We start from the raw sequence: 21,696 nt of genomic DNA, 5'->3' as shown, positions 1-21,696 counted from the left end.
TAGAGAAGATGTTGCACAATCTCCTTAGTAGGCCTGTCTAACATATAATTTCAAATGCTCTTTTAGTTCAGGGAAGTTTTCTTACTACAGTTTTAATTTTAGTGAAAGATTGTCCCCTAACATATTAAATGTAATCACTGTTAATCTTTCATTTTTCCATAAAAAATCAAACCATACTATATACTCTGTTTTGTTTTGAGGTTTTCATTTAATATATCTGATATCTTTTATGTCATGAGATTGATTTTTAATGACCATATTGTATTTCACAGTATGAATGGACTGCCATTTACCCGATCAACTTTCTATTGATTGACTTGAACGCTGTTTCCAATTTATCTCAGTGGATTAGTACTATTACAGTGGGAACTTTTAACTATTAGTTGAACAATGAGAAAAATATCAGGTGCTTTGGAAAGAGCCTTTGGAAAGGATCCAGTGTACATCATTTGACCATATTACAAGCAATCTGTAACTTGGGATAGTCACGTAGTTTCTTGATACTTTTTGTATTATTTTTAGTTAAGAACCTGTACTTGTACTTTTTATACAGAGTAATGCTGGGACACTAGCTGAAAGGAGGGATTTATGATGTATTTGGTAGAGATTATGAATTTTGTATAGATCTTTGGCAAGTTATTTCTTTTGTTTGTTTTTATTAAATATAATTTATTGTCAAATTGGTTTCCATACAACACCCAGTGCTCATCCTCACAAGTGCCCTCCTCAGTGCCCATCACCCACTTTCCCCTTTCCTTCATCCCCCATCAACCCTCAGTTTGTTCTCAGTATTTAAGAGTCTCTTATGGTTTGCCTCCCTCCCTCTCTGTGACTTTTTTTTTTTCCCTTTCCCCTCCCCATGGTCTTATAAGTTTCTCAGGAACCACATAAGAGTGAAAACATATGGTATATGTCTGTCTCTGACCAACTGATTTCACTTAGCATAATACCCTCCAGTTCCATCCATGTTGCTGCAAATGGCCAGATTTTTTGGCAAGTTGTTTCAACCTTTCTAGGCCTGTTTACCCATAAGTGAAGTGGGGATAGTAATAACCCACTTTATAAGATTGTTGATGAGACCAGTAGAAGATAATGCATACATATTTGTGAATATATATAAAATAATGAAGAGCTGGAATATACTACCTGCTTAGTAAAAGTTACCTCGTTATCATTATTCTGAGTCATGAAGTAAACAAATATTTGGTTTCATTTCAAACACATAATTTTAATTGATTTTACAGATACTTTAGTACAGATTTACAGCAGTGGTTTTTGAGCACATGCATGCCATGGGGGAGGGGCCTACTGAAAGGGAGAGAATCCCAAGGAGGCTCTTTGTCCTTCCATCTCACAAACCTTAGAAACAGTGAGATCATGACCTGAGTTGAAACCAAGAGTTAAGCGGAGGCTTAACTGATTGAGCCACCCAGGCATTGCAACCCCCCCTTTTTTTAGTAGGCTCTGTACCCAGCATGGAGCCCAATGCAGGGCTTGAATTTACCACCCTGAGATGAAGACCTGAAGCTTAATCAGCTGAGCTACCTGGGTGCCCCAACAGTAGTGGTTCTTACATGGAGTGGTTCTGCTTCCCAGGGGACATTTGACGATGTCTGGAGACATCTTTCATTGTCAGAAGTGGGGGTTGTTTCTTTTGGCTTATTAAGTCTCCTGTAATGCACAGACCCCCCCCCCCCCAAAGAATTGTCTTGCCCATAATGTCAATAGTGCTAAAGTTGAGAAACTCTGGTGTGGAATTTTTAAAACCATGAAGAGTATAAACTTTGAAGAAGGATCATGGCATTGAAAATTCCTGACAGCATAAACATTTCATTTGGCTCAAAAGTATTAAAAATTGAATTCATTGCCAACTGTAAAAAAAATTACTTGATTTAACATAAAAATTGGGGATTTTCTGCTTCCTCTGTGGAAAAACAAAATATATGACATTGTGATTATACTTGACTGAATCTGAAGAGGAGACATCCTCTGGAAGCACTTTTCACTTTTAGAAAGTCCTCACCAAGTTCTCTTTATCCTTCTACCCCTAACATTTTATTATGAAAAATTTCGGATACATAGAAATGAACATCCATAGATCCACCATCTAGATTCATAATTAAGTTTTCTTATAATGTGTTTTTCACATATCTATTCACCTTTTCATCCATCAGTTCTTGACTCTTAAACACTCCAGCATGCTTATTATTAAAATTTTTTTTTAATGTTTATTCATTTTTGAAAGACAGAGCACAAGCAGGGGTGGGGCAGAGAGAGACGGGGCAGGGGACACAGAATCTGAAGCAGGCTCCAGTCTCTGAGCTGTCAGCACAGAGCCTGATGCGGAGCTCGAACTCACGAACCGTGAGATCATGACCTGAGCTGAAGTCGGATGCTCAACCGACTGAGCCACCCAGGCGCCCATCAAGCATGCTTACTAGTAACTAGAGTCCAATATTATTTTTGAGGTATTTGACATCTGCATACAGCAAAATGAACAAATTTTCAGTGTACAATTTGGTGATTTTAGATAAATAACATTTGTTTAATTCAAACTATCAGGATAGAGAACGTTATCATCTCTTGAAATTTCCTCCTGTCCCTTCCCATTCCCAATTAAACTTAACAGCATTATTATTATTATTTTTAATATTTATTTTTGAGAGAGAGTGAGCAGAGAAAGGGCAGAGAGAGGGGGAGACAGAGGATCTGAAGCACGCTCTGCACTGTCAGCACAGAGCCCGACGCGGGGCTCCAACTCACAAACTGTGATATTGTGAACTGAGCTTCAGAAGTCAGGTACTTAACTGACTGAGCTACCCAGGCACTCCATACCTAACAGCATTTTAATTCAAAACTTCATTCTTAAAATCTACCTCTTAAGAGTTGTTGGGTCATATGACAGATTAGGTGCAAAGCGCCTATCCCCTGTTAGATATTTATTAAATGTTTGCTGGTATTACTATGTTAAGAGTCATTTTAATTAAAAATTTCTGAGAGTAATTTTTTAAAAATAGCCATTTTGAGGGGCACCTGGGTGGCTCAGTCGGTTGAGCATCCAACTTCGGCTCAGGTCATGATCTCACAATCCATGCATTCGAGCCCTGCGTCAGGCTCTGTGCTGACAGCTCAGAGCCTGGAGCCTGCTTCAGATTCTGTGTCTCCCTGTCTCTCTGCCCCTCCCTTGCTCATGCTCTGTCTCTCTTTGTCTCAAAAATAAATAAAAACATTTTTAAAAAGTAGCCATTTTGAGTATCTGTAAAAAGGTTAGATTTGTTGGGGCACCCCGAGGCTCAGTTAGTTAAGCATCTGACTTCGGCTCAGGTCATGATCTCACAGTTGGTGAGTTTGAGCCCTGTGTCGGGCTCTCTGCTGTTAGCACAGAGCTTGCTTTGGATCCTTTGTCCTCTCTCTGCCCCTCTTCTGCTCGTGCTCTTTCTCTCAAAAATAAATACACATTAAAAAAAAAGGTCAGACTTGTCTTTGTAAAATTAGTTCTATAGATTTTTGTGTAAGTTGTAGTAATTTAAAGTTGTTGTATTTTAGGTATTAAATAAAGATCTGGTGTGACCTTAAGACTTTTTTCATAAGACAGTACATTTTTACTCTTACTACAAATGCATATAAAACCTGTTTAAATTCTCACTGTAGAGTTCTCACAACACAAAGGAAAAGAACATACTTATATTAAACTTGTTTGTTGATTATGTTTAGATGTCTGTATTCTATACCAACTTTGAATTCTTCAAGAAGGAAGTTCTCTTGTGGTTTCAGCATTGAACATATTTTCTAGTTCATAAACGGGTGTGCACTTGATTTTCTGTATAATGGAGATAACTCTTACAGCCCATGAATGTATGTGTTTGCTTCTCTCAATATAATGGAGAAATGTGTAGCCCATGAAAGTATTTCAGGAGACCTGGTTAACAACATCTAATAGTGGTTTTCATAGGTAATGTAAAAAATGAAAGAGGAAAGGGGATTTGTGTAGCATTGGAGAGGTGGGTTGTTTTAATAAAAGATATAAATATCAAAAAACAGTATATACTGAAAATTATTCTGTTCAGTAATAGCTTCTAGTAACCGGTGCTTGGTCTCAAAAAGTAATTATGATTTTCTTTTAATATATGTAAGAGATTTAAAAAAGATACTGCTGTGAATATTTAATAGCTGGTAATTTGTGTATGAGTAGACCATCTTTGATGACTTGGGACATTGGGGTTGGGATTTTCTAAATAAAATGTTTACAGTTATTTTTTGAACACTTAATAAAATGCATGTAATACCAAAATTGAAAGACACAAAAACAAAGTGACCCTATCAGCCATTTCCAAAAGCTACCCAGCTCTTCTCCCTAGAAACCACTATTTAAAAGTATTTGTGTTATTACTATCATCTTTAAAAAGTGATTTTTCCTCCTAAAAAGGAATCCAGAACACTGGCTGAAATTGCAAAAGCAGAGCTGGATGGCACGATTTTGAAGAGCAGACCTCTCCGAATTCGTTTTGCTACACATGGAGCAGCCCTAACTGTCAAGAACCTCTCGCCGGTTGTTTCCAATGAGCTTCTAGAGCAAGCATTTTCCCAGTTTGGTCCAGTAGAGAAAGCCGTTGTGGTTGTGGATGATCGTGGTAGAGCTACAGGAAAAGGTTTTGTAGAATTTGCAGCAAAACCTCCTGCACGAAAGGCTCTGGAAAGATGTGGTGATGGGGCATTCTTGCTAACAACGTAAGTTTTAAACATCTCATCATCCTGTGCAGTTACATATGGGCTTCTCTCTCTGTGCTGAACTTCTGTCTTTCTTTATACAGTTCATACTGTCTTGTCATATGGTAAGTAGGTGTTGAATAAGTATATAGTGAATATAAACAGGAATTTTTGTGTGAGATCAAGCATTATACTTCAGACTTCAGTGTATTGATTCATACTTGAAGCTTAGAAATGATTTGTACTACGATTTTTATTCAGTTTACTGAATGTTATATGCAAAGTAAAATTTTATATTTAAATAATGAATGGATGAATTACATTTTACTCAGGTTTTTTTAAGGCATAATTTGCACGAATTAAAATGTTCCCAATTTTAAACATAGAACTCAAGGAGTTTAACAGATGTATGTAACCTAGCACCACAATCAAGATCTAGAACATTTTCATCATCCTGACGAGTTCCTTTATGCCCTTTTGCAGTTTCTCTCTACCCCTTAACCCTGTCCTAGATAGCTATTGGTCTTTCTGCTCTTATAAATTAGTTTGTCTTTTGTCTTTTCTGGTTATTTCATATAAGTGAAATAATCTGTACTCTTTTGTGTCTCATATCTTTTGCTTAGCATAATGTTAATGAGATTCCATCCATATCATTGTATTAGTATTTTGCTCACTTTTATGGCAGAGTTTCATTCCACCATATGGACATAATTACATTTTGCCCAGTGACCTAAGGGTGGGTGAATGTTCAAGATGCTCTCAACTATTAGCCATTGTGAATAAAGCTACCATGAACATTTCTGTACAGGCTTCTTGTGAACATTATACTTTCATGTGGCTTGGGTAATTAGGGATAAATGGCTGAATTTTCAACTTCATAAGAAACTGCCAAATTGTTTTTCAAAATGGTTGTATCATTTTACATTCCTACAAGCAATGAGTGAGAGAGTTCTAGTTGCTCCATACTTTCACCAACACTTGATAGTTTTAGTCTTTTGGATAGTCTAGTATAGGAGTGTCTCCTGGTGAGTTTAAATTTTATTTTCCAAACAGCTAATGATTAGCATCTTTTCATTTGCTTTTTGTCTATTTTTATATCTTTTGTGAAGTATCTTGAAATTTTTTGCCTATTTTTTAAATTTAGTTTTTATTTTTAAAAAATATTTATTTTGGAGAGAGAGAGAGAGCACAAGTGGCAGAGGGGCAGAGAGATAGAGGGAGAGAGAATTGCAAGCAGGCTCCATATGGTCATCGTGGAGCTTGACCTGGGGCTTGATCTCAACAGACCGTGAGATCATGACCTCAGCTGAAATCAAGAGTCAGATGCTTAATTGAGCCACCCAGGTGTCCCTGTCTATTTTTTAATTGGGTGGTTTGCCTTATCGAATTAAAACATCTGGATACAGGTCTGTTTTAGGACTATTTCTCCTAGTATGTGGCTTGCTTTTTAATTTTCTTAGTGTTCTTCAGAAAGCAGCAGTGAAGTATAATTTACATTTTTTTCTTTTATGATTTATGTTTTTTGGATCCTTGTATGAAAATTTTTTCCCTTCCTAAGGTAGCAAAGCTTTTCTTGTCCTTTCTTAAGACATTTTATAGCTTTTTTTCTTCTTTGTTTTTCTTTTTTTTTTTAAAGTAGGCTTCATGCCCAGCGTGGACCCCAACGTGGGGTTTGAACGCATGACCTTGAGATCAAGATCCAAGCTGAGATCAAGAGTTTCACGCTCAACTGATTGAGCCACCCCGGCATCCCTAGCTTTTTTATTTATACCTGTGAATCATTTTGAGTATGCTGTGAGATAGTAGATTTTTTTTTTCCATATAAGTGCCATTTGTTGCAGCACCAGTAATTGTAAAGATTATGATTTCTCCTTTTTTACCATTTGTCTTTATCAAAAATCGAGGGGAAGAAAATCTGCACTCTTTCATTTCACCAATTGGTGTGTCTTTTACACCAGTACTGTCTTTCACTCTTTTTTTTTTAAGCTTTTATTTTTAAGGGGCGCCTGGGTGGCTCAGTTGCTTAAGTGTCCAACTTTTGGTTTCGGCTCAGGTCATGATCTCACAGTTCGTGAGTTTGAGCCCCACATCGGGCTCTGCTGACAGCATGGATCCTGCTTGGAATTCTCTCTTTCCCTCTCTCTCTCTGCCCCTCCCCTGCTCAGGTACTGTCTCTGTCTCTCTCAATATAAATAAATAAACTTTAAAAAGAAAAAAAAGAAAGATTTTATTTTTTAGTGATCTCTACCCAGTGTGGGGCTCGAACTTAAAACACTGAGATCAGCATTTGCATGCTTTACTGACTGAGCCACCAGGCACCCCACACTATGCTAAGGTTTGAAATCAAGTAGTATCAGCCAACTGAATTGTTTTGTTTTGCTTTTTTTAATTGTTCTGGGTGTTGTGTTTTTGTTTTTGTTTTTGTGTTTTGGTTTTTTTTTGGTATAGCCTTACTGATTTTATTTATTTCCCAATTTGAGTGTAATTAATGTACAATGTTACTTTAGTTTCAGATTATCTTTATTGATTTTATTTTATTTATTTATATATTTTTTAAAGTTTATTTTGAGAGCAAGCAGGAGAGAGCATGAGTGAGGGAGGAGCAGAGAGAGAGAATCCCAAACTGGCTGTGGGGCCAAACTCACGAACTGTGAGATCATGACCTGAGCTGAAGTCGGACGCTTAACTGACTGAGCCACCCAGGCACCCCCTGCATCTTTACTGATTTTAAAATCACCTTGTCAATTGAAAAAAGTTCTTCTGGGCTTTTGATTAGAATCGTGTTGAGTGTTCAGGTCATTCTGAGGAACATTTTGACATCTTCATAATACTGACTTTTTTCTAGTCCGTGAATGGTGTATCCATTTACTTAAAAATATTCGTAAGTAATTATAATAGTCATTCAACCTGTTGCCGTATTAACATGCCTTTGCTTTCAATTTGCCCAGGGTGGTGTTCTTGATGTTCATCCTTAGTGTTTAGACTGGATTTGGTAGAAAAGTTCCCTAGTTGATTGCTGCATTGATTCCTTTATCTCTGTTAGAGATAAAGTATCCATTTACTTTACTATTGGTTGGGAGTATTCAAATGTTTTAAGGTTTGGGGAATTGGACACAAGGTCAGTGTAAAACATCTCTGCCCCATGGAGCATAGTTTGGTGATATGTAAAGCGTTTTTCAATTTGTTTGGGACTGTCAGGTGTTCATGCTAAAGCTGTAATTCGTGTTACATATGTTTTACAGCACTGCCAGTTCTCAGAGATTTTGGTCTTACACTCTGTTTAGAGAATGCTTGCTCTCCTTGTTCCACTTTATTCATATTTTGCTAAGAAACATCTTAGAGAAGCTGTTTTATCTTCATTTATTCATCCCCTCTGCAGTATCAACTGATACTCTCCAATTTATTTTTTGTCATAGCATTTACTGTTTTAATTTGTAGGTCTTTCTCTGCAGGAGAATGCCAAGTTCCATTGAGGGCAGGGACTTGGTCTTGTTCAGTATAATCCTAGCACCTGTATTTTTTTTTTAATTTAATTTTAATTGCAGTACAGTTAATATATAGTTTTATATTAGTTTCATGTGTACATACAATACAGTGATTCAACAATTCTGTATATTACTCAGTGTTCAGCAAGATGAGTGTACTCTTAATTCCCTTCACCTATTTCACCCACTTCCCCTGCTCTCTGTTGTTAAGATTGTTTTTTGGTTTTTCTTTTTTTTCTTCTTTGTTTCTTAAATTCCACATGAATGAAATGCTATGGTATTTGTCTTTCTCTGACTTATTTCATCTACCACGATACTCTTCTAGCACCTGTATTTTAATAATTCCTGTCTACAAATTAAGCTAATAATAATAATTTTTTAAAGTTTTTTTGTTTATTTTGAGAGAGAGAGCGCGATCAAGTGGGTGCATGGGAGGGGCAGAGAGAGAATTGTAAGCAGTCTTTGCATTGTCAGCATGGAGCCTGTTATGGGGCTCAAACCCATGAACTGAGATGATGACCTGAGCAGAAATCAAAATTCATGTGCTTAACTGATTGAGCCACCCAGGTACCCCAGCTAATCAATTATTTAATGAAGGAAGGAAGGAACTAAAAATACTCAAGGCATGTGATTAGTATTTTTTCCATTGCAAGCTTTGATTAATTGGTATTTTTTTTTTTAATTTTTTTTTTTTTTCAATGTTTTTTATTTATTTTTGGGACAGAGAGAGGCAGAGCATGAACGGGGGAGGGGCAGAGAGAGAGGGAGACACAGAATCGGAAACAGGCTTCAGGCTCCGAGCCATCAGCCCAGAGCCTGACGCGGGGCTCGAACTCACGGACTGTGAGATCGTGACCTGGCTGAAGTCGGACGCTTAACCGACTGCGCCACCCAGGCGCCCCTAATTGGTATTTTTTAAAAGTTACAGCCAGGCATTGGAAAACAATTAACCATGTCTTACAGGTAGCTTTTAGAATAACTTAAAAACAATTTTGAGGGAATGGGCAAGTGTTGACATTGTATTATCCATTCTGTTTCATAATCATGATCATAAACATAAGCATGTTGGATTTTGTATTTTTCAGATGAGAAAACTGACCGAGAGATGTTAAATAATTTGTGTAAGATTGCACAACGAATAAATGGTGAATTTTAGCCTGATGCCACATCCCTTTTTTTTTTCAAAAATTTTTTTAACATTTATTCATTTTTTGAGAGAGCAGGAGTGGGGGAGGGGCAGAGAGAGAGGGAGACACAGAATCTGAAGCAGGCTCCAGCCTCAGAGCTATCAGCACAGAGCCCAACATGGGGCCCGACTATGAGATCATGACCTGAGCCAAAGTTGGATACTTAACCGGTTGAGCCACCCAGGTGCCTCATCCTTTCTTTTCATATTGTGCTATAGGTGGAGTGATTTATTTTTTTTAGAGACTCTTCCTTGCTCAGGAACTTTGTTGTTAGTTAAGCCTTCTAATGGAACTCATGAGATCATGACCTGAGCTGAAATCAATAGTCAGATGATTGACTGAGGCACCAGGTGCCCCTATTTTTTTTTTTTTTTTAATTTTATGTATTGGCAAAGGTTTAAAAATACCCAGTGAGTGAAAGTGAAGTCACGTGAGTGTTTTATGACTCCTGGTGCTGATGGAAATTGATCACTTGGAGGTATTTAGTTACTGAGTATAAAAACCTTAAGGTTGTTTTACTGTTATAATAGAGGTATATTTTAAGTAAGTATTTGACTCAAAACTTTGGTGTATCGCTTTATATCTGGTTTATCATGATTGGCTACATCTAAATTTCTTAATAGAGAATTGAGTAAGTATATCATATTTATAGTGGATTAGTGTGTATTTTTTCAAGAATATTTCATGACATCAGGAAATGTAACTCATGAAAAAAATTCCTTTATTATTTTTTAAGTAATCTCTGTGCCCAGTGTGGGGCTTGAACTCATGACCTTGAGAAGAAGAATCACATGCTCTATTGACTGAGCCAGCCAGGTTCCCTGAAAAATTTTTTTAAAGGGAGTATATACCACAGAGAAGAGAGTAGACTAGAGGTTCAGGGAAATAGGGAATTCATAGCTAATGAATTTGGGGTTTTTTTGGGGGCGATAAAAGTATTCTGGTATTAGATCATGGTGATGGTTACACATACTAAAACCCATTGAACTGTACACTTTAAAATGGTGAATTTTATGGTATGTGAATTATATCTCATTAATGATACAAACAAAACTATAAACACATTGCAAACTCCACATCTGTTTATGGCAGGGCCTTTGGCTATGCATCTGTGCTAACTGCTGCTCAAAAACTTAAATTCATGTAGATAAATATATATAGGGGTGCATGACTGGCTCAGTCCATAGAGCATGTGGCTCTTGATCTCGGGGTCATGAGTTCGAGCCCTCTGTTGGGCGTGGAACCTATTTAAAAAAAATGTGTATTTATTTTCTATAAATAAAACAATGTAGCAAGTAAAAAAAAAAAAAAGGGACGCAAGACAAGACTAGATGTATACTACGATCCAAGTTTGTGTTAAGAAACTGATCAGAAAAAAAAGACTGGAAATAAAAATGTGAGTATGTCAGCAAAAGTTATATTTGATAAGTGTGCTTACAGGTGTATCTTGGAAGTCTCCTTGGTTTCATGATTCACTAGTTGGACTCAGGCCTAGCGTATAGTTTTACGTCTAAGATTTATTACAGCAAAAGAATACAGAGCAAAATCAGTAATGGAAAAATGCACACCAGGTAAAGTTTGGAGGAAACTAGGTATAAGCTTTCCAAGAGTCCTTTTCCAGTTGAGTTGGAAAAGTACTTGGCTTAATTCTGCCAGCAACTAGTTGAGACAATAGAATGAAGTGTTAACTACCAGGTGAAGTTTAACTGATCCTAGTAGCCATGTCCATATATAAGGAGTGGGGTGGAGGGTGGTTGGTTTTTTAAGTTCCCTCTTACCTGGCAAAATACCAGAATTTAGGACTTCATGAAGGAAAAAAGCTTAGATGGTTTGTGTTCAACATAAACCACATTGTTTGCACAGTTTTGGCACAGAAAATCAGCCTTATCTGTTAGCATGGTGGGATAGCTGTTTCAGGCCTATTTTGTTAACTCTTTAAGCAGATAAGGGATTAATACATTAATTTTTTCATACCTTTCCTATCTTATATTCCTACTTTCCAGGGATTACTTTTCCATCATTTTATTTGCTTCATCACATCTTTCCGTTAAATGGGGTTCTTTTAATTTTTTTTTTTTCAACGTTTTTATTTATTTTTGGGACAGAGAGAGACAGAGCATGAACGGGGGAGGGGCAGAGAGAGAGGGAGACACAGAATCGGAAACAGGCTCCAGGCTCCGAGCCATCAGCCCAGAGCCTGTCGCGGGGCTCGAACTCACGGACCGCGAGATCGTGACCTGGCTGAAGTCGGACGCTTAACCGACTGCGCCACCCAGGCGCCCAAATGGGGTTCTTTTAGATTCAGGAGAAATACTTTAATAAAAACAATACTGTAATATTGCTTTTGCTTGTATAAATTGGAAACACAAGAGGTATCTAGCCATACCTGCTGATGGTGGAAGTATGAATTACTATTTATTTACCTTTCCAGAAAAGCACCTATAACTTTTACACCGTTGGTGTCATTTGGGTCCAGTTTTAGTTTTATACTTTCGTTTTTGAGAAGTATTTATAAAGGTTGATATTTTATTATTTATTAGAGGTTTTCAGAAGAACAAAAAGAATATTAAATAAACTTTTTTTCCCCATAAAATTTACCATATGGGTCCATTGGGTTATTTTGTAATCTGAGATCATATAGGTCCTAGTGATTTTATTTTTCCTCTGTCATAAAACTTATTTTATCATCCTAAGAATTGTTTATCATTACTCTTCAATTCTCAGCTATATTAAAGACTAAAATTGACAAAACCCTGCAAAAATGCTGTATGTGTGTAAGAATTTAGTAGTGAACCAAATTGTCCTTACATAATCCTTTTTTTAATTGCATACACAAAAGGTTGCGTCATCTTTTAAGTCATCATGTTTTTAGTAATATATATAATACCTTGTTCTCACCATTCTGCTTCTAAAGAGATACCTGAACAAGTGAGGAAAGATCAGTCACAAATATATATTTTTTCTAAGTTTATTTATTTTGAGAGAGACAGAGACAGGGTGAGTGGGGGAGGGACAGAGAGAGGGAAAGGGAGAATTCTAAGCACTGCCAGCGCAGAGCCCGATGCCTCGAACTCACAAAACCATGAAATCATGACCTGAGTTGAAACCAGGAGTAGGATGCTTGACTGACTGAGCCACCCAGGTGCCCCAGTCACAATTATGTTAATCATTCTGTTTCATTTCAGAAAACATAGAAACCTTGAATGTCCACCAATAAGTATGGTTAAAAATTATGGTGCATGCATACATCTGAAATGGTGCCATTTTATGTTGAATGATAAAGGATGTCTGAAGAAAACATGGACAGGTGAATTATTCTGTGTAAAATTATATGTATCTAGCAGAAAGGAAAATCTGAAGAGATGTTCATGAAACATAATCAGAGGTCCTTTCCAAATGGTAGGATTTCACAGGACTCACTGACTTCTATAAAACGTACTCTGGACAATTATCAGTATTATAGCTAAACCAGTGATGGATTAGTTTAGAGCAGAGTGAGGAGAAGAAGAAACTCTACACATAAGAACCTCCAGATTGAGCATTAATGGTTGATCACTGATTTGTTTCCTTTTAGTCTTTATACCTATGAAATATTTTTCTACACTACTAAAAAGAATAAATTTAGTAATTATACCTATAAACAGAACTTATGTTAGGTTTTAAAAACTTTTGGGGTGCCTGGGTAACTCAGTCAGTTGAGCGTCTGACTTTGGCCCAGGTCATGATCTCCCCATCCTTGAGTTCGACCCTTGCAGTGGGCTCTTAGTTGTCAGCGCCAAGCCTACTTCGGATCCTGTGTCCCCTTCTCTATCTGCACCTCCCCTACTCGTGGTCTCTATCCCAAAAATAAATATTTTCAAAAACAAAACAACACAATCCTTTTTTTTTTTTTTTAACACAGAAAGAGCAAAGTGAAATAAATAAGATGTGTGAGATAATGGACAAAAGGAATTTTTACAGGCAGTGGTGCATACAGTGAAACCATAAATGTTCACATTTTAACATACAGCCCAATGAACAAAAGTAAGAGTCTCTTAAGGACGTCTTTTGAACACTACATATGGTCTTTTTGTTTTATGTAATGTGATGAACGTGGTTGTGACTGACTGATCTTTGCTCACTTATTCATGTATCTCTTTAGAAATGGAATCCTAGGTGTAGGTATAAATATATAACATTTGTATGTATTGGTTAAGTTCTGTCTCAGAGAGCTGTATTCACTCTGATGTCTTGTGTCTGGTGGCCCATATTTGTATGTTGAAAATTGAAAAATTTTTGTTACAAATTCAGCATTATTTCGGAGTATAGTAGAGATGTCATTATATTCTCTAATTTTGTTCATCATTTCCTTGACTTCATAAAATTAATTTTGTCATTTCTGAGTAATTCTGTCATGTTCTGAGCGTGATGATTTGCTTAGTACGTTTTCCTTCTTGAGTCTCCTTTTCTGATTTTTCTTTTGGATGGTAGAGGCCTTCTGGTATTGAAATAGGGGGAGTGTGAGTTGCTTTCTTTGTTGGCCTTGCTCAGATGTAGTCTTACCCGGCCGCATTATTTTTCTGGTGTGTGTGGTCCTGCAGTGGCTTCCAGTGGGTAAGCGATCCATATAGTGCATTTTGTTCATTTGTCCCTGGGCCTCTTTGGGTCCTCTTAGAAGTAACACATCCTCCCAGGGGCTCAGGAACTCTAAGCTGCTTTCTCATACCTCGTTGGCTTGCATATGATCTATGAGGCTGTATTTACTCATTCTTTTTTTTTTTTTTTTTTTAAAGTAGCTTCAGCGTGGAGGCCAGTGTGGGACTTGAACCCACAACCCTGAAGTCAAGACCTGGGCTGAGATTAAGTCAGACATTTAACAAACAGCCACCTAGGTGCCCCTGTATTTACTCATTTTATTTATTTGTTTGTTAGAGACAGAGAGGGAGACAGAGTGTGAGCAGGGGAGGGGCAGAGAGAGGGGAGACACAGATTCTGAAGCAGGCTCCAGGCTCTTGAGTGGTCAGCACAGAGCCCGACATGTGGCTCGAACTCACGAACCGCGAGATCGTGACCTGAGCTGAAGTTGGACGCTTAACTAACTGAGTCACCCAGGCCCCCCACTCGTTCTTTATTACACTTCTGCTTTTAGACGTTAGATATGAGGTCTCACCCTTAAAATTGAGGCCTGTAAGGCTCTTTTCTTTTGGGTTCCCACTTAATTTATCTGCGGTTTTTATAATCTCATTGTCACCCCAAGGTATTCCGCGCTTGCTTCTATTTCTTATTCTGTCTAAAATGTCTTCATTAGTCCCGGAATAATTTTTTTAAATAAAGATTTTAAGTAATCTCTACACCCAGTGTAGGGCTCAAAACTCACAACCTGGAACCAGAGTTGCATGCTCCACCAACTGAGCCAGCTTGGTGCTCCCCAGGAATCATTTTTAATAATCGTTTTTAATAACAGTTTAGAATTTGAAGTCTTTGTTACTCTCAGGATCTTTATTTGTAAAGGGAAGCTTTTAGAATCCAGAAAGCCCTTTTACTTCTTAGTTCTTATGTTAAAGCTGCAAAAGTTAAGTGATTTGTTTTTTTCTGAAGGCAGTATAGATTTTACTGTTACTTACATGGTAAGAGACTGATAGGAACAAAATTTCTTTCTTTCTTTTTTTTTTTAGACTTAGGCAAAGATTTTTTATTTGTGGTTAGGCCTACATAGTTCCAAAAGGTGAACATAATCAACAAAAACATCTGCAAGTACCAGAGGAGGTGCTCTGTTATCAGTAGAAGGCACTGATCATAAGAAAGATTGATGTGGATTTTCATGTACAGATGATGGTTCAATCCTGTCAAATGAATATGCTATATTTTGAGTGTGATAATTGGGAGGCAGGAGCAGGAAGAACCAAAGCCTCTTCTCTACTGGATTAGGCAGCCAGGCCCTCCAGAGGTATTATTAGAGATGACATGTAGGGGACTGTGATGGTAGCAGTGACAACATTTCAGGTGTGCCAATGATGATGTCATCACCAACAGTTTGACAGGATCTATAAATCCTTAGGGTGCTTCTCAGCCAGCTGATGATCTGTAATCCATTCCTTGGACAGGCCATCAAATCCACTTTCACAAAAATGAATCCAGTGCATTCAGTTATCATTGAAAACAAATCAGTCCTGGTATTTGCTAATTTGGAAAAAATGGTAAAAATACTGTTGGATCATTTTAGAAATGAGTCCAGTCAAAGCTACAAGAAAATGTTTGTACCAAACACACATGGGTACTTTTGGTGGTATAGTTTTTAAATCTTGCTCTTGGCTATAAAATCCTTACAAAGTTAATAGCAAGGAAAATTTTGGTGTCAGCATATCATCCATTCTATTTCCTTTCCCTGTTTTGTCTTCCTCAGTGAACTTTCCCATCCTTTTGTTTTACTTAGGAAAGTAGTAAAGAAGGAGGGTTTACAAGTCATATCTTTGATCATCCACTCTTGTCTCTTCTTTCCCCCAACCTCTACCTTGAATGTGTTGTGTCTTCTGGCTCTCTCCTCTTTTTGCTTGGCTGCTTGGCCAGTGTGTTTTAGATGTCATTTTAGGTTTTAGAAAGACTTTTCTGAACAAGACTGGTTAGATGCAGGGAGGCTGGAAGGTGGTTGGATATGGGAGTTTGGGATGGTGGGATATGGGGATAATAATTCCACATACATAAAATATGAATCAGGTGCTCATTCTTTTCCATCGTGCTGTGTAAAAATTACAGTGGTTATGTAGGTTCACAGTTGTTGATTTACTCCTCTGTCATTTTGAATAGGCAGTGCTCTAAAAACAAGCGTTCATTTTTGTTTGACTTTAACGTTCATTTGTATCTGGTGCAGCAAATGTTTATTGACTAATTTTAAGAGTATATGGGGGGGGTGGGAGCACCTTGGCTCAGGTCCTGCTCTCGCGGTTTGTGAGTTCGAGCCCCGTGTTGGGCTTTGTGCTGATAGCGCAGAGCCTGGAGCCTGCTTCGGATTCTCTCTTTCTGCCTCTCCCCTGCTTGTGCTCTGTGTCTTTCTCTCTCTCTCATAAATATTAAAAAAAAAAAAAAAAATAGAGTATATATGGTAACTTCTGAGACATTTTTCTCAAGAAATTTCCCAAGTATGTATCTTGGAATTATTATTATTTTTTAATGTTTGTTTATGACTTTTGAGAGAGAATGAACAGGGGAAGGGCAGAGCGGGAGACACAGAATCTGATGCAGGCTCCAGGCTCTGAGCTGTCGTGGGACATAAACTCATGAGCTGTGAGATCATGACTTGAGCTGAAGTCGGTCGCTCAACTGACTGAGCCACCCAGGGGCCGCATGTATCTTGGAATTAGTATAAAGAATTTCTAGGAGGATGTTAATTCTAGACATTGTATTAATTCTTACGCTTTTTACCTATCCAGGACCCCTCGTCCAGTCATTGTGGAGCCTATGGAGCAGTTTGATGATGAAGATGGCTTGCCAGAGAAGCTAATGCAGAAAACTCAACAATATCATAAGTAAGATTTTACTAATAAAGATATTTTTAGATATGTGCTTTCAAGGATGTTACATGACATTTATTATCAAGTATTGTTGGATTATAAGGTTTTCTGTTCAGTCATATAATCTGGTTAATAGAGTGGCCTGGTCTACATGGAATGCTCTTCTTGTATATAATGGACAGAACATTAACTTAGGAAAGTCTGCTTTTATAACTGGGACCGGAGTAGGTAGCTAGATGGATACTATCAGTAATTATGACAGAGACACAATATAATTTAGATACCATGAAAATATTTTTTAAATTAGTATGCTTTAGTTACATTACAGGTTAAAGGGAGACTTTTGGTGGGGGTAAAGCAGGGGAGATCTTAGTTAGATAATGTGGCACAAGATAAGCACTCCTAGTGGTAAAAAAGAAAAATAGCCAGTTTTCAAAATGTGTATTATTCTTGTACTAGTTGCTTTTTGCTCGATATGTTAGAAATACTTTTACATAAGTTGCCTGTATGAATATATTTTATTATTTTTAACCAATCACTTGTTCATTATGGTAGATAAAACACGAGCATGCATGAATTCAGCAAATAATGGAGTGCTTTTGTGCTAGACACTATTCTAGGTGCAGTCAGTGCAACTCTGAACTGTTTCTGCCCTCCTGGTGCTGACATTTCTTGTGGTGGAGTCACACAAGAAATAAGGAATCAAAAATTACAAAACCTGTATTAAAGGTTAACATATGGTGTATAGGTATATGTATGGTCTAAAAGCTTAGATCAAAGGGTATGCATATTTAAAATTAATACTGGCAAATGGTTTTCCAGAAATAACATACCAATTTATACTCTTTGGTATGTATAAAGGTGTTTTTCTTTATCATGACAAAAAATGGATGTTATGATTTTAGGATTTGATAGCTGATGTTCAAAATGGTATTTTATTCATGTTACTTTAAATTTTTTTTTTTTTTCAACGTTTTTAATTTATTTTTGGGACAGAGAGAGACAGAGCATGAACGGGGGAGGGGCAGAGAGAGAGGGAAACAGAATCGGAAACAGGCTCCAGGCTCCGAGCCATCAGCCCAGAGCCTGACGCGGGGCTCGAACTCACGGACCGCGAGATCGTGACCTGGCTGAAGTCGGACGCTTAACCGACTGCGCCACCCAGGCGCCCCTATTCATGTTACTTTAATTAGTGTTCTTTGATTATAGGGCAGTTGAATGTTTTTCTTTATGGTTGATTTAAATGAGAAATATGAGTGCTTATTACATGCCTGGTACAGGAGATGTTTCAGTGAACAAAATAGGCCAGAAATTCAGGCTGTGTTGGGGCGGTAAGGAAGGTAAACAGTAAAGTTAGTAGAACAAATACGGCAGGAAGACAGGGGAAAGTGGATGCTGTGAGCAGAGTGGTGTGGCTCTTTGTATAGGTGGTTGGGGAGCCTACCTGAGAGGGTGACGTTTGATTAACTAACAGCTTGAAGGGGTGGGGAGGAAGCTAGCTATGTAGGTATTAGACCTGGATGGAATAGAGAATAGTGATCTCAGCACAGGAAATAGTTAACTATAAAGTCCAAGAAGGAAGACTCTGGAGAGATTCTAGGAACAGTAGAGAGGCCCATTTAGTTGGAGCATAGTGAGTAAGGAGGGAGAGATGAGGTAGAGATAAAACCTGGGGAGGAGTGCAGATTGTTGTGTCTTGCTGGGTACTGAGCTGATTGGGCTTTTTGTATTGTATGAGAAAGGAATGAGCAGAGTAGTGACTTAAACCTAAATTTAACAGAAGCTTTTTGGCTACCGATTGATTTAAGAATAGATTGCCAAGGGTGGAATTGGGCAGATAAATGAGTTAGGAGCTCACAGTGGTGATGGTGAAAAGTGGTCAGATTCTGGATAGATATAGTTTGAAAATAGACTTTGGAATTTGCTGATGGATGTGGGAGAAAAAGAGTTAAAAAGCATGATTACATGGTTTTTGGCTGAAGTAACTGGAAATAAGGAAATTGCTAATGATTGATCTGTAGAATCCTGTAGGAGGAGCAGTTTGGGGGGAGGAAGTTCAGGAACTTTGTTTTGGACATGTTAGGTTTGAAATGGTTTTGAACACCCAAGTGGAGATGTCAAGTTAGTAGTTGGATTTGCATCTGGAATTTAGATGAGCTCTCTGGGCTGCAGTTACCACGTGTGATAGAAAACTGTGTCAAAGGATTGAGCCCTGGAATACTCCAATATATAGAGGTTTGGAATATCAGAAGGAATTAGCAAAGACAGGAGTGGGAACAGTCATTGGTGTAGGGGGATCAGCCAGCAGTGTGTCCTTGAAGCAAGGAAAGAACGTATTTTAGGAGAGAAGGATCAGTTATAATTCAGAACCCATTTGATTTCTCATATGTTTTTTTTCCAAAGACTGATTTCCTAGATGCTTGACTTTTTTTTCTGGTTATAGTTTACCATTACAAATTTGAACTAGAGCATACTTTCTGGATTCAGGGTTTAGAGAACTGGAATTGTAAGGGTGTTACAAAAAGTGGAGTTTATATGCATATAGGAAAATTTGCTTATATAATGGTTTAATTAACCCAGCAAACCTTACAAGATCTCATTATATTTCCAGTTTTACTACTAAAGAGTTGTACTTAGAAGGGAATGTTCACAGCATAAGAGCCATGATTCAAATTTAGTTTAACTCCCCAAATCCATATTGTTTCAGTAGTGTTTCCCTGGAGAAAATTAAGATTTTTTAATATTTACAATTATAGTCCAAGTGTGACCTAGGAACTACTGAATAATAAATAATTCTTTCAGAAAAATTAGTGCATGGTTGATTCCCCCAATTTTCCCCTTTCCCAGTCCATGTTTAAAAAAGAAAAAGTATTTTTTAGGTATAGAATACCTAGATCATAGTTAACTTTGTTTTATTTTATGTGCCTCTAAAAATATTTGAAGCTGTTTCTTGTGACTACATCTTTACCTCTGACGACCTCCCCCTTTATCTCCCAAATATGTCTTACCTACCCATCTTTCCCTCCCCACCCTAAAATGAAAGTTAAAATTTAGGATTGCAGGAAATGTATATTTTTTGTCGTTGAGACATCTATACTTTATTGGTGGGGTACGGATTATGTTCTTACCAATGTTTTAAATTTTATTTATTTATTTTCAAAAGTTTATCTATTTTGAGAGAGTGCACATGAACAGGGAGGGATGGAGAGAGAGAGAATCCCAAGCAGGCTGTGCACTAACAGTGCAGAACCATGAGATTGTGACCTGAGCCAAAATCAAGAGTTGGACACTCCATTGACTATGCAACCCAGGCACCTTACCAATGTTTTTTAATAGAAGCTATTATAGGCAAGAATAATTGAAAAAATTCTTTGAATTTCAGGTACATTCATAGGTCATTCTTTTTTTTTTAAATTATTTTTGTCATTTGCTCATCTTTTATGCATTCATTCAAGAAATAAATACTAAATATATACAGTGTGCCAGATAACGTGCTAGGTATTTGAGGTATAGCATTTAACAGACATTTCACATCCTCATTGAGTTCATAGTCTAACAAGGAAAAACAAGTATTAAATAACTACAATTGTAATAAGTTTAGGCCTTTATTTTTTGGTGTAGCCAATTAATCTAGCACATAACACTCAATAAACTATTCGCTTTTATTACTATGCCTAAAAGTTACTTAAAAAAAATTTTTTTTTTAACATTTACTTATTTTTGAAAGACAGGCAGAGCATGAGCGGGGAAAGGGGGGAAAAGAGAGAGGTACAGAATCTGAAGCAGGCTTCAGGCTCTGAGCTGTCAGCACAGAGCCTGATGTGGGGCTCGAACTCATGAACTGTGAGACCATGACCTGAGCTGAAGTCAGACGCTCAACTGACTGAGCCACCCAGGCACCCCTAAAAGTTACTTTTAGAGAACAACTTTGATTCTAGACAATTTATTTAGGGCATGTTTGATTCCTGTGTTGCATGTTGCCTTATATAAAATTGTTGAGGGAAAACCAGAAAGCCTTATTGAAGATGATAATTAGGGGAGTGCAGCTTGTAGGTAGTATCAGATTGCTTAGTTTTGAATCTTGGTTCTATGCTTACTAGTTGGGCATCCTTGGGCAGTTTCTTAAACTCAGGGTTGTTAAAACATGAATTACCATATTGTCATGAGGTAATTCATGTAGCGTACTTGCCCAGTACAGTGCCATGAACATTGTAACTGCTTGCTAAATGGTAGTTCTTGTTGTTCTTATTTGTTGTTTTTTTTGCCTGTTAAACATAGATTTCTGTATGTTTTCAAATGTAAACTCTTAGGGAAAGAGAACAGCCACCACGTTTTGCTCAACCTGGGACATTTGAATTTGAGTATGCATCTCGATGGAAGGCTCTTGACGAAATGGAAAAGCAGCAGCGTGAGCAGGTTGATAGAAACATCAGAGAAGCCAAAGAGAAACTGGAAGCAGAAATGGAAGCAGCTAGGCATGAACACCAATTAATGCTAATGAGGCAAGGTAAAAATGGGTTTCATATAGATATAGTATGATTTTTTTTTTCTTAAGGCACATACTATTTAAGTTGCTGTTTATGAGTTAGAAGGTAGTTGGAACTCACTGTATCGGAAACAAAAATCTCCTTTTTCTAAGAGAACTTCCTTAAAAAAAAAAACGGGCGCCTGGGTGGCTCAGTTGGTTAAGCGTCTCACTTCGGCTCAGGTCATGATCTCACGGTCCATGAGTTCGAGCCCCATGTCGGGCTCTGTGCTGACAGCTCGGAGCCTGGAGCCTGTTTCGGATTCTTTGTCTCCCTGTCTCTCTGCCCCTCCCCTGTTCATGCT

At 37.6% G+C, this 21,696-nt stretch overlaps 1 protein-coding gene across 4 annotated transcripts in view; it reads left to right on the top strand.

The window, feature by feature from the left end:
* Positions 1–21,696, top strand: part of PSPC1 (paraspeckle component 1) — a 105,204-nt gene that overhangs the window by 4,701 nt on the left and 78,807 nt on the right. For all 4 annotated transcript variants that reach the window (XR_007461039.1, XM_049646695.1, XM_049646694.1 and 1 more), the window contains exons 2-4: positions 4,427–4,728; positions 16,786–16,881; positions 21,177–21,373. Coding sequence is in view for 3 of the 4 variants with exons in the window: in XM_049646695.1 (XP_049502652.1) it covers positions 4,427–4,728; positions 16,786–16,881; positions 21,177–21,373 (595 nt within the window). In the remaining variant the exon portion in view is untranslated. The remainder of the gene's footprint in view (positions 1–4,426; positions 4,729–16,785; positions 16,882–21,176; positions 21,374–21,696) is intronic.

This window comes from Panthera uncia (assembly GCF_023721935.1).
Source record: "Panthera uncia isolate 11264 chromosome A1 unlocalized genomic scaffold, Puncia_PCG_1.0 HiC_scaffold_16, whole genome shotgun sequence".
Classification (NCBI taxonomy): domain Eukaryota; kingdom Metazoa; phylum Chordata; class Mammalia; order Carnivora; family Felidae; genus Panthera; species Panthera uncia.
Note: the sequence above shows the minus strand (reverse complement) of the source record. Positions and strands in the feature narration are given on the sequence as shown.